At 29.5% G+C, this 14,597-nt stretch overlaps 1 protein-coding gene across 5 annotated transcripts in view; it reads right to left on the reverse strand.

Annotated features, from left to right (window-relative positions):
- Positions 1–14,597, reverse strand: part of LOC129913305 (tyrosine-protein phosphatase 99A) — a 504,456-nt gene that overhangs the window by 125,064 nt on the left and 364,795 nt on the right. Inside the window, exon 1 of one of the 5 annotated variants that reach the window (XM_055991911.1) lies at positions 7,446–8,341. The exons of the other annotated variants lie outside the window; for them this stretch is intronic. Coding sequence (XP_055847886.1) covers positions 7,446–7,920 — 475 coding nt within the window. The 5' untranslated portion in view covers positions 7,921–8,341. Of the gene's footprint in view, positions 1–7,445; positions 8,342–14,597 lie in introns of those variants that run through there. 5 annotated transcript variants of the gene reach the window in all.

The raw sequence follows: 14,597 nt of genomic DNA on the forward strand, positions 1-14,597 counted from the left end.
ATTTGTATTGCTTTTTACATACAAACATACCATTGTGCAGCTAATTTTAAATGTAAACAAATTATTATTATTTAAATTGAATTTTTCATTTTATTGAATAAAAAATATTGGAGTTTTTATTGATTTCGAAATATATGTACATTCCTGTTATTTTTTTGTTAAAATGACGACATTTCGTAAACATAAAAATGTATTGCTCTAAATGAAGACATCTTTTCAGACTTTTAAAAATATACATTGTTTCACATAATCATGAAAAATTACTTTTTCATTTCACATAATCATGTCTAAAAAAAAAACTTTTTTACTGCCAACGCGCTACAGCTAAAGTAGCGAAAGTAATGTTCTTTATATATCTCTTGCACTTTGGAACCCACCAAAGATCAAGGGTGATGTGGTTTTGGCTGGCCTCTGGGGGCAACATGTGCTTATACTGCAGAGTTGAGTCACTCGAGTGAAAAACTCTCTCTTGTTTATTGACCCTCAGAGGGTTGAGTGTTATGTGGAACACAACCTTACTACCTACTCTCTTTTTTTTTTTGTCAGAACTTGAACTTCATATCCCAATGGAAAAAGTAAATTATTTCCACAAGCTCTGGTTTAACTCCTTCACAAATTAAGTAAATGAGATTTATGTTAACTCTTCAAGTGTTCATGATTAGTTTTAATTACAAAATCAAAGTGAGATTGTAAATTTATACATGAGTTAACAAAATATAAATTATTTCAGTTCCCACAACACAAAAAAAAATTCTTAAAAACCGAGTTGTCACAAAAAAAAGGATTTACTGGAAATTTGGGGAATGTAATTTGCTATATGAGATGAATTTTCCAAAAATGAACTATTGATACTTTTCTTCGAAATTTTTGTATAAGAATTGAAGAATTAAAACCATGATAAAGTTAAGTCTTCAAAATTCCTCCATGTTGACAATGTTTTGTGGTTTTTCTAAATGCAAAAAAAAAAAAACTTTTGTTTTTCTTTGGATTTAATTTCTCTTTCCTACCGCATACAAATAAATCCCCTTAATCTATTTTAATTAATAATTTAATGCGCATTCCTAATAGCGGACACTCGGTCAGTCATAGCCAGAGAGTGGTTGTGTGTTTGCAGTATGATGGTCAGTAGAGAATGACTAATCGAAATAGATTTGCATTTGTTTTGACCGAAAGCTTTTCTACCAACCAGCCAGCCAGCGGTTGGTGCGGAGTTGATAATAATTATGACGTAAAAAAAAATCCCTCTACTATTCCATTGTTTATTTCCGCCAGCGGGATGGTAACAGTGGAAACCCGACAAACCGACACCGCTGCCGCTAAATCAAAGTCATATAGCTAGAGAACGGCAGAACTGGAATGGAAGCGTTCAAAATATTTTGTTTGTTTTGTTTTAATTAAAACCAGATAACTAGTTGGGAGTATTTTTGCGTATAGAAGCTAAAACTGGGTGAGGTACTTATCAGAACTAGAAAAGCATGCTAATTTTTTTCAATTTTTTAATTTTTTTTATTTATTTTGTTTAATCATTTAGAATCGAAAGCAAGAAAGGGAAAGAATAATAAACAATTGAATAGAATCAGCAGCAAATACTTCTATAGCAGCTATTCTATTGCTTTAAACTAAGCTGCATAACAATTTTTTTTTCTCTACAACTTTTGTGTCTGTTCAGGTTTACTATAATTGAACTTATTGGAATAATATAAAAGGAGGTAAACGATATAAATTTTGACTGTTTAAAAGATTGCACTTATTTATTTTCATTAAAATGGCGTTGGAAGTTTGTGTTTATCATTCACCATTTAGAAGTTACAGCACTCAAAGGTACAAATTGGTCCCAAAAGTATGCAATTTTTTCTTAAAATAATACGATATTAATTTTGAATGTTTAAAAAATTGCACTTATTTATTTTCATTGCATTGGCGTTTTAAGTTTGTGTTTTTTATTCACCATTTAGAAGTTACAGCACTTCAAAGGTACAAATTGATCCCAAAAGTATGCAATTTTTTTAAATAATGCTTTATTAGCAGAATTTGATGTGAACTTACTGAAAACTTTCATGCTTATTGTTATAAAAGGCTTGCTGTTGCTTAATCTTTGTGCTAACAGAGTGAATTTGCATGTTTTTGGATAAGAGTTTATAAAGGTTTTTGTTGGTGAGAATGAATGAATTGAGACTTAATGTCTCTTGTTTCAATTTTTTTTTGTACTGATTTTTGAGTTAATTGACTGAAATCAATTATAAAATAAAAGGACTATTTTTGCTATAAATTTATTTGTTTTTTTTTACTTTAAGTAAACAATAATGTTGATTGTTATCCTTCAAAATTCAGCAAATATCATTTGACTGCACTTAACCTATCAATGAGTTTCATTACCTATACCACTTTGAACTATAAAGCTGACTAATTAAACAAAATAAAAAAAAATAAAAAAATATATAGGTATTTTTTTTTAATTATAGCTCCTTAAAATATACTTCAAAAACACAAATAAGCTAGCAAATATACATATAAATTTCATTTATATTGCTATACACTTATAAATATTATTAATAAATTATAAATATATAAACAAATAGCCTATCTACACACTTCATTGCCATCACAACAATATTCAATAAAAATAAATCTAATGAAACAAATTAATTTTATTTAACGAACTTGCGAGAGTGCCTACTTAGTACAGTCGACTTAATAATAACACTGGTCAACAAGGTTTTTGCCACAACAACCAAAATATACTTTTCTAGTAGTTTTTGATGTGCTGAACACGAATTTGAAGTCAGAAAATTGTTATTGGCCTCCGTTTTTTAAATATTACCGTTAGAAAATGTAAAAAAACGTAATTTTGGCTGCTTTCGAGGTTATGTTTTTATGTAAGGGTAATACATTGTGAATAAATTTGTAACGGTGGCTATAAGAACTGATTTTATTCTTTCAAAAAATGTTTAAATCTTTCCGATATCTGTTTTACTGCCCGAGATATTTAAAATTTAAGCAGCGGTCTTTGAATCAGAAACAACACTGGCCAACCAAATTAAACTTTTTTTGCCACAAGAACCAAAATATACTTTTCTGAAGGTTTTTGGGTTGCTGAGCTCGAATCCGCAATCAGAAAAATTTTATTAGCCTTAGTTCTTGAAATATTACCGTTATAAAGTGCAAAAAAAAGGTTTTTTTATAACGGTTATATTTCAAGAACGTAGGCTAATAGAATTTTTCTGATTGCCGATTCGTGCTCAGCAACCCAAAAACCTTCAGAAAAGTATATTTTGGTTCTTGTGGCAAAAATTCTGTGATCAGAGACTTAATCTTTAAATTAAGTTTAGTTTCTCTTTGGCTTATTAACTGAAACTTAAGATATCTCGAGCAATAAAAGAAATATCGGGAAAATTTAAACAGTTTTTGAAAGTAGAATATCAGTTCTGATAATAACCGTTACAAATTTGTTTCTAATGAATTACCCCACATAAAAACAGAACCTCGAAAACAGCCAAAATGACGTTTTTTAGCATTTTATAACGGTAATATTTCAAGAACGGAGGCCAATCAAATTTTTCTGACTTCAGATTCGGATTCAGCACCCCGAAAAATACTAGAAAAGTATATTTTGGTTCTTGTGGCAAAAAAAAAGTCAAATTTTGTTGACCAGTGTAATTATTACAATTTTCAATTGCATATTGCAGGAATAAACTACTACTGACTAACGAGTTCGTTTTGTGAAATTAAAAAAAAAAAAAAAAAAACTGATTCACATTGAGATACTTTTTTTTTGCGGTAGCCGAGACCAACGTGAGTAGAGTATAGATAAATGTAGGGTGTACTATGCACTAGAATAATATGTGGCATGTGTGATGCCATAGTGCAATGTGTAGTGCATGGCCGTGGTCGACCTTGTCAGAGATAATGTAGTACATTAAATAGAATCGAATAATTGTATCTAGGTAAAAAGTATCATTATTATTATAGGAGGTATAATCTCTATTGTATACTCAAGTGCGCATTAAGCTATCCATAATTTTTTCAAGTACTAAAATTTACGTTTGATTAAATTCTCTTATTATTCATAACAAATTACACATGACATAAAATTTTTAAATGAATGACAGTTTGTTGATTTTAGATTTTAAACAAACCCTAGTTTGCTCATTTTAAGATTGTACCAAATTGATATTTGTACAAATTTTCCGTAAAAAATTATTATTATTACTTTGACGGATAAACTTTTAAACAAAAGAACATCATTTGTAACAGTTGTTAGTAAACAAAAAAATAGTTCCTGTATTTTTTAATACTGGTAGAATAGAAACTCAAAATATTCGAAGAAAAAACAGTTTTGCGTAGGTACTTGTTGTTTGAACAGTTGTACCTTTGTTAACAAATGTCGAAATAGACGGAATGAAAAAATGTGTCATCTTTTATAGCGAAATAGTGTTTAAAACTTAAATAACTTGAAAAATATTGAAAAAAAAATATTCAAAAGGAACGGATATCTTTTTTGGAATAAAAAATATTTAAAATCGGAAAATCATTGACGATGGATCCAAAAATAAATATACAGGGTGTCCCAAAAATCAACGCCGAAACGAAAACGGTAGATAGGGTAGGTGGTGACAGTTATCAGAAAAATAATAAAAAAAAATCGAATCCATATATTTTGTGAGTTATGGGCATTTGAAAAAAAATCGAAAAAATGGTCACCCGGTGACGATTAGTATGTGCCGTGATTAAAATCTTAATTTTCTCAATTTTTTCTTTTGTTACGGAACCTTGAATAACCCTGCTTCCAAATGCATTCAAAAATGTTAACTCCGCTGCACCAGTTTTAAAGTAAATATTACTTTTTTTGCCCAACTAAGTACTAACAAATTTTACATGACTCTAATTCAATGAACCGTAGTGTAAAAAAAATGCACTACGATGTTTCGGCAAGTTATCTTAAAAATTGCTGAGATCAATTCTCTTTTCAAAATGGTATAACATTGTTGAGAATATTCCATAAATAACCGTGATAAAATTTTTTATTAGGTAATTTTTCTGAAAGGTTCTGAAAGAGTACAAAACTTAAATTATGGAAAAATTACCTAATACAAAAGTTGGATTTCTTAAGAAAAAAAATTTGCAAAAGTAATTTTTTTTGTTCTTCGCTTTAAATTATGAGTGATTGAATATTTTCTAATCTTAATCTGATAGAAGAAAAAATCTATCTTGTACAAATTTTTTATATTGACTAATAAAATTATGAATCATTTTAGGATACCTACATAATCTCTTTAAAATTGGTTCAGGATAATAAAATAAATCTGATATCAAATTAACCAGAATCTTTATTTTTCACAAACAGAAATTTCTTTCGAGCAACTACCTATCTAAAGGCCTAGCAAAACAGAGAGTTTTGAGATTTTCATACTTAAAGTATTATTATTTAGCCGTCACGTTGCACTAATTTTAAGGTTTCTAAAAAAGTTTAATTTCTTTAAAACATGTTCGCCAAAATTTCGAGCTCAAAAAATTGGTAGACTTTTAAAGGATGTATTTTAAAAACTTTTGTCTCTTAATAGATGTTCATCATTTAAATAATTGTGGTTTCAGGCTAAAATTGTAGAAAATTAAATAACATTAAAAAAATTTTAGAAAACTATAATAATTGTTTTTTTTTTCAGGTATAAACTTGGAAAAACTGAAAAGTTTATTTTAATGAGGAAATGGATTTTGAATAAGCCATAACCGAATAATTCAAAAATCGTGACAGAAACAGTCTATGTTAACTGAAGTGAGATTTTGTCAAGAAGCATCATAAACTTGACCTATTTTGGAAAAATAAAATTGGATAAAATATTAGTTTTTGGATCTATTAAAATTCGTTAAATTTTTTATATTTTCTCGTTAACGATCTAATTTAGACTAAATTTTATTTGTAAACTTAGGTTTAAAACGTTTATTAAAAAAAAAAACATTTTTTGAATTTAAAACAAAAAGTTACTTAATTTTTTTTTTTTTTTTGATAATTTAAAAAAAAATTATAAACTTGACTTTTTGTGTTATCTTTTCAAACATTATTCATTTTTCTGTATTTTGTAGATTTTTTGTTTAAGAGCCCAATCGTTTTTCAATTTCGATAATCAAAATACCAAATGAGTTTGATGAAAAGTTTAATAAAATTTCCAAAAAAAATAATTTTTGGATTTTTAAAAAAAATTTTGAAAAATTTTTTTTTGAACAATCAATTTTTCGAAAACGGGACATTGAATTTTTCTGAAATTTTGTTTTTAGATGCTGATAAGTGATTTCTACAAAATGACATACCAATTTTATTTTAAAACTTTTTTCCCAAAAAATTATTTATAAAAAATTAGTTTTTTAAAAAACGGCTCTAACGATTTTTAAATTTTTTTTTCTAAAAATGCATCTCAATATATCAATCAAGACTGCATACTTGTTTTGGAGGGCAATTTCAGATTTTATTTTATTTTTTTAAAAAACGAATTTTTTTTTTCCAAATTTCTAAATAAAAAGTCTTAAAAATTTAAGCAACTTTAACCCTAAGAGCAAGTTCGTGCGATCCAGCTGTGCATTTTATTTCACTCAACATAACTTGAGAATTTTTAATATAAAAATTCTCAAGTTATGTTCAACTCCGAGTGAAAAAAAATGGCCCTAAGAGTGTGTTGTAAGATCTTTATTTTAATATTTTACTAAACTTCAATCTTGAAAGCTAATTTAATAAGAAAATTCACTATAATGGTTATTCTTTGGCCACTAATTTGTAACTTTTTAAAAAATTCAGCTGGTAGAAATTAATGCTAATTTAATGCTGCGAATTTGATGCTTATCCCCGTCCCTTGCTCGTCAAATTTATGAAAAATTAAAATTATACAAGTATCATTTTTATCGAAATCTTTCTACAAATATTTTCTTTTGAAGCATAGTGAAATTTCAAGCAGATGTAAATAAACTAAGTTTGTCTTGTTAAAGCTTAAATCTGAACTGCATTCGTAACGTGCGGTTTTGAAACTTCGAAAAATAAACGCTAGCAGTTATATATAGCACCTGAGTATATTTGACCAAAGTACAAAAACTAAACTCTTACACAAAAAGTTGGGACTCTATCCACATTAAGTACTATTTAGCTTAAGTGTGTTCTATATATAAATATTTTATTAATAAATGCAACAACGGATTTTGTTTGTTTAATCCAATGTATATTTGCATTAATTTAGGTCACATGCAAAGTGCTGTTGCTACAACTGCTGGTGCATTGAGAATTTCTACACATCCAGGCTTTTGTGGTGATGGCTTCACCCAAGCCCATTTTCAATCCTGTCCACCCAGAGAGAATATTAATTAATAAAAAATAAATAATTTTACCTACATAATATCGAGGTATCTCTAATAAATTATATTATACAAATTCTAGGTATATTCAAATAGAGTAGAGTAATTACCATAATCATCTTTGCCGACAAGTGCCGGTCTGCCTTGGTTCGACAACGACGATGTCGATGATGATGATGCTGATGATGTTGTTAACGTCATAGTTGCATTTGGCACTAAAGCTGGAACTAAATCTGGTGATGGCACTGGAACAGGAACTAATTCTGGCGATTCTGGCAATTCAGCCGATACGAATGATGGCAACGTAAGAGGGATTAGTGCTGGTTGTATGGGTGCGTCATTGGGTAATTGAGTTGTGGCTGTTGCTGCCTCATCTGCAGTCACTGCACCACCAATGTCCGGGTCTGGTGCAGATGCAATATCCCAATCCCCATCGCTATCTCCAACTAATGTTGAAGGCGATGACGATGAAGAAGACGAGGCTGATGCTGGATTCGCGATGACATGGATTCTTGTTATCGGAATCCACCAGTAAATCGAAATTAATAAAATCAATTGAATTATGATCTTTCCACCGGCCAACATTTTTTTTTTTTTATTGAGGAGAGAGAGAGTTCGATGTTTATTTATGTTTTTTTTTTTTGTATATTTTTTGTTTTGTTATTTCGACTGAAGAAAAAGTCGAGGAATATCAAAAGAATTTTTGTATCTTTTTTTTTTTTCTGAAGTTGAATTTACAAATGGAATCACTCACAATCGATGTATTTGTGTGTGTGTGTGTGTTTTGTACACTCTTTCCGGCGGCGCTAAGTACGCGGGCGATTTAGTCTACTCGAGAATCATTTTGGAATATTAGAAATATTTTTTGAGATAAGATACTTTTGTATCTTTCAGATTTTTTTTTATTTTTTTGTTAGTTTTCTTTATAATGAACACTGGGATTAAAATTGATGGAGATTTAACTTCTGCGTTTGAATTTCCGTCAGTCTGTTTTAAAATTTACACATAACTGTTACACTGGAGTATTTTAGCATCATTTCAACAAAGTTGAAGAAAGATAGACACACTAAATAAAAATAAGAAAAAAACACGATGAGATCCAAAACAAAAACGAAAGAAAAATATAGAAATTATTTTTTTATAAGCTCCAGCTGAAGCCCATTATGATTGTGGTGCTGGCTGACTGTGTCGCTAGCTGTCGCTACTGTCTGTCTCTGTATCGTATACGATTTCAGAGGCATTGATGAGCACTGATAACTTTAATTGAGTTCACTGCTGGGAATGCTTATAGAAGAGCGTTTCCAACCATACACATTTGGAGTGGAGTGGAACACATTCATTATTATGGGTGATGGTGATTCAGCGAGAGCAAGTTAGTAGTAAGCGTTGTATAGTCGTTCATATTTTTGTTGTTGTTTTTTTGCATTTTTTGTTATTATTGTTGGTTTTAATAAAAAAAAAATGTGTTCATTTGGGGATGCTTGATATGTTGTTTGTTTTTGTTTTCATTTCGAGTTGTTTTTTTTTTTTTTGTATCTGAATTATTTTTTTCTTTATACTTCCCATCCGCATACAACAACAAACAACAACAAAAATAAAAACGATGGATGCGATTTTTTTTTCTTATTTAGTTTTCACTTGTTTTTAGTAGAAAATAATTTATACGGAGAGTAAAATGATATTTTTTTTTTGTTTAAGTTCAACTGAGTTCAAATCTGTGATGATGAGATAAGAGGATGAATGGAATAGTATCATGGGTTGAGTATGCCAATTTCTATGCGTGTATTATTTTGAGCTTTCTTATATTAAGGAATGTTTGCCCTATTAATGGGAGGTATGGCATTCAGGAAATAGTAAACCAAGGTATTATTATAGAAGCATGTTACAATGATAAAAGAAGCCGAAGAAATTTCAACCTATAGGTTACTACTGAAAACTGAAAACAAAGTTTAAGTCGGTGTACAAAAATGTAAAATGAGATATATTTTTTGAAGATGACAAGACACTTTAAATCGGACCTGGTCACCACATTCTTCGAGTCTTTATTGACACAAAATGATCCATACTCAATAAACCCATATGGGCATCTTTTTTTTACATGTATAAGAGGAACAATTTGAAGATGAAAAATCATTAACATAAACTAAAAACAATATGGGTCCAAGAATGGATTCCTGAGGAACACCAGTAATCGTTGGCAAAAAGTTTAGGTATGATATAACCAACTTATATGCTTGCCTTCTGTTAGTTATTTTATAAAAATAAAATGCACGACTGGGGTCGCACGTACTTGCTCTTGCAGTCCAAAGCACTTTTATGTTAGTTTACTTGTAAATTTGATATTGGGGAAGAGCCGACATTTAGGGCCAAATTTTGTTAAATGAAAAAAAAAATTTTTATTTGACTTTTTTTTGGAAAAAATAAAAATGCAGTTTTATTGCAACAGCTTTGAGTATTACGTCTGCAAAATTTAATCAAAATCGTTAGAGCCGTTTTCGAGATATTTGGTTTAAATTGAATAATTTGTATGGGAGGTACACTTTCTAAGCGAGATATAAAAAAAAAAAAAAACAAAAAAAAAACAACTTTCCGATTTCCATAAAAATCATCTGTACCAAATTTGAAGAAAAACCGACCACCTGTTTAGGCTGTGGAAATGTGTACAGATGGACGCACAACCGCACAGACGCACGGAAGGAATTGCGAGACCCACTTTTTCGGAGTTCTCCATCATCGTAATGTTGGTTTTGATTAAAACCTCAATTTTTTTTTTTCGACACAAAACCAATACTTGCCTTATTGAGCAAGTAAAAAAACTAATTTTGTTGAACCCGAGGAGAACTTGAAATTTCGCATACGTAAGTTTGGTACACAAGTTGACATGATTGAAAGTACTAAAGGACTTTGAAAAGTCAAGCAAAAATAAGAAATTAATCTACTAGTACTAAGTACTAAAGGACTAAGTACTAAAGGACTTTGAAAAGTCAAGCAAAAATAAGAAAGTAATCTCATCTCTATTTAATGCTTGCCAAATTTCTTCAGTAACATAAAAAAGTGCAGTAATACAACTGTACTTTTTACGAAAACCAGATTGCAATGAGTTGGCAGCGAGATAAGCAGAATTCTTTAAAAAAAAAAAATAGCAAACATTAACAGAATAGAGTTAGGACTAAATTTATCTTAATGTGGTTTGACTCTGGCAACTTTTTAAGTTCCAACAAAAAGTTTTTGATGGCATACATAAATCATACACAAGAAGGAAAGATGAACATCATAGAGCCCAACAGCCTTTAAAGAAATAACAATTTCGATAACATCAACATTTATTACTGCGGAAAAACTAAAACCACGGGTATTGATCAATGATCAATGGACGAAAAAGTGGTTTTGAAGCTAACTTGGGAGATCTGTCCCGATGCAGCAGCAAGCAAATGTTTTGTAGGGGATGTTTTCATCGATATCCTCAGCTAGGCTGATTCTTGTTTTAGCTGACGACCGTTTAAACAGCTGAGTTCTGAAGCCAGATATTTGTCTGTCTCGAAATTACCATAAGTCAATGTTCAACAGCATTATCCAAGGTTATGAACTTTGAGCTCCTTACAAAATTAGCCAAATTAAAGTCTGCGAAAAGCGGAGTTCTGCCGGCACAGAAGCATGTTCCAAATTGTTTGTGCAATTTGGTTGGAAGAAAGAAAACTCGACACAGATGTGTGTAGTGACTTATCAAAAGTGGATAAAATCAATTTTCATTTTTCTTTTCTCCACGTTCCAACGCTTATTTTAATCACCTCAAGTTAAATGAAACTGGACATTTAAAAACCAGTACCTAAAAACACAAAATCAAATGAAAATCACAATTTCGCTTGTAGTTTTTTTTTTCGATTTTCTGAAAAATTACAAAAAGTGTTTTTATCTCTTTTATGAAAAGTACTGTCCTCGGCTAATGGATGTCGGATTTCTGATCTGTCTTATCATTGTGAGCAAAGTTTTTAAGAGCTAAATCAGAAAACTGCAATTTCTGACTGTTTTTGGTAGAACAAATCAGACAATTCTGGAGAAATCAAAACATTCTACGAATTTTGAATGTTGAAAACGTTTTTGATAGCACCCTCAGCTTATAATTTACGTAAAACACTGTCATTTTTGAAATTTAATAATTTTAATATAAAAATATTTTCTAAAAGATTTCATCCAAGAAAAAGATCATTGTTATCTTTTTTGTAGACAATTTGTAATAGCTTTCATCGTATAAGAGTTATAATACCAAAAAGCGTTATTTTTGACATTTAGCTTAGAAATACGCTTTGTTTTGCACATGTCATATATCAATTCATCACATTTGAAAGCAAGAACATAATAACCTTGAACTATAAGGATAAACACACCGGGCCAATTTTTTTTTTTTTAAATTTTTTTTGTATAGATAACTACTAGCACATAAAAACGGAAAAAGTTTAAAGGTACATAACTTTTATGGGATTTTTTAAAATTAGCATGTTGGGGTAGTGTGAACATAGAACCCGCTAGTCTTTCGCTTTTGAAGTCCATGATGCGCTTTTTTTGTGTTTGGATGCAGAAAAGTTTAAAAATTTTTTTTTTTTTTTTTTGTGTTTGTATGAGAGTTGTGAACTCACAAGTGTTCAAAACGAGGATAACTCAATTTATCCAGGTTATGGTGGAACAAAAAAGAAAAAAAATAGGAACAGGATGTTGCAAAAACAAATAGGACAAAGTTTAAACTTTGTTTTAGAAGGATGCGACGCATATGCATACACTTTCGTTGGCAAAATAAGGTCAGATAATTGCTTTGGACAATTTTTTTGTTTTGCTTTGTATTTGTTTTTGTTTAGACACCACATCAAGCCCATTCAGAGTCTGAGATTGTTTTAAAATGAAAGATTGATTTAGAAACAAAATTTGATTCATTTGGTGTTTTTTGTTCGAAATAAAAAATACCATTCAAAATAGTTTCGTTTTTTTTTTTTAACTTTCTGAATCGGGCTTCTGTTTTGTTGTTAACATTCGTTCTTAGACTTTCACTTTAAAATCATATAAAAATATATTTTTTTCGTGAGTAAATGTCTTGAAGTTAAGATTACCCTTTAAGATTATAAAAGCAAATTAACATTAAGAATTCAGAATTTCTATTTTAAGTTTGAATCAGTGCCAAAATAAAACAATTTCTTTGTTTTTCTTTCATATTTACCCTACACACAGGCACCAAAATGCATTTCTATTCTTTTCAAGGACCGATTTTCCATAGATGAACTTGAATGTGTCACAAAGCTTTAAAAATTTGCTGTTAAATGACCAAAAATTGCATTATCCTTACCAACACAAACATATCCTTAATAAAATGTCACTCCTATTTCATGTTTTTATTTTTCATATGTTATAACGAGCAAATAAATGTCACACAAATGTATGTGATGTGTTAACATTTTAAATAGAAAAATCCACGACGACAAAAGGATACGAAGAGATTCTACACACAAGGACAAAGAAATTAGGAAATTTTCAAACAAGCTAAAATGCATAAGGAGTTTCCTGTTTAAGATTGTGTGTCCTTCAAAAAGGAGGAGTGGATTATTGTTATTTGTTCTGTTCGGTTTTGTTGTGTTCGCAACAAATTGGCGAATATGTTGAGCATTGTGTTGCATTTTTATTGCTATTATTTTGGCAAAGCATTTTATTTGTTTGAAAATAAGTTTTGACATTTTATTGTAAATTGTTTTGTGAAAATTTAAATTGGAAAGAATATTTAAGCAGTTATTTGTTCACAATTTTTAGTTATTTTTTCTGAGTAAGTACCTAGTAATTTAACTGCTCAAATGAAAATGCTCGGAATGGAAATTCTTCAAAAACAATTCATCCAAAAAGTAATTCTTGGAATAACAATTCATTAAAAAATAATAATTCTTCAATTCATCAAATAGCAAATTGTCGAAAAACAAATCTTCCATTGGCAATTCGCCGAAAAACAATTCTCAAATTACAAAATTGCATTTTTTTTTTTTAACTGAGTAGGTAATTCTTTAATTTGGCATTAAACAATTAATTTTAAGCAACTGCTTCATTAGAAAATTAGCGGTTGAATCTTCAAAAAGTTATTGATTTGCATGTATTATTCAAATTTATTAAACCAGTTGGCAAAAATGTATGTTTTTGGAAAAGACTTTTTCCACTGGGAGAAACTTTTTCCCTGTGGTATATCGAATAAGAAAAAATTCAGAAAAAAGCTTTATCGTATCTTTTTCCAGGACTTACTTTTCCCTGAACTCACATTAAACGAGTTCAAAAGTCAGACAATATTCTACCCGTATAATTTTGGGACAAACCAACTGTGAATTGCGAGAACAAACTGCAAAATTGTATGAAAATTTTAACTCTCCATTGAAGATGATTATTTTACTAGGTACTTTTAGGTACTTTAATCTCAAATGATGCGAGACTAAATTCCTTTACGACCAAATGTTCAAGTAATATCTTATTAATTGAATGAACAACGTGATTCAGTTTAAAAAAAAAAAAAAATAATCAATCATAAAAGGTTTAGTGACCTAATCTACACCCCTGATTAAGTAATGTTTTACATTTTCATTTCCTTCCTCTTCTATGTAACTGCAATCAAAAAGTGTTAACAACAAAACTACAATCAACAAACAAGTAAAAGTTGACACTTACGCATATCTTAACGGGTTTTCAAGTTATTTTTTTTTTTTTTTATTACATTCGTTTTGTTAAAACTATAGTCAATTACTAACAGACAAAACAGTAAAAACAAGAATCGCAACCAACTGTGAAAGTGGTACTAAAAAGAGCAAAAAAAAAAACAAAATAAAAACAAACTGATGATGACTTTTTACTTAAACTCTCCAACCAACCATTTAAAACATGCAATGACTTATTTAAACAGTCCGAGTCATTTGGTTAGACAAATGCATCTTTAACCAGCTTTGGAGAAACTGAACTTATACAATATAAGCTACCCGAAAGTCTTGGCAAAACAAACGTTTTTAACGAAACCAACTATTTTTGAAAAGACGACCATAGTTTCAAATTCAAACTCCATTAAAATTTATAAATGAAAGTTTTTGAAGAATTTTATAAATGCCTCTAATCTAAAACACCAGACTGTATGAAAATAAAAGTAAAACAAGGAAATTAAACAACAACATCAAAAACTATTGCAAAAGAATGTAAAAAAAATAAACTTTTTAAACTATGCTTTCACATTTTATTCTTTAGAAGAAAAAATAAAA

This window comes from Episyrphus balteatus, chromosome 3 (genome assembly GCF_945859705.1).
Source record: "Episyrphus balteatus chromosome 3, idEpiBalt1.1, whole genome shotgun sequence".
Lineage (NCBI taxonomy): Eukaryota > Metazoa > Arthropoda > Insecta > Diptera > Syrphidae > Episyrphus > Episyrphus balteatus.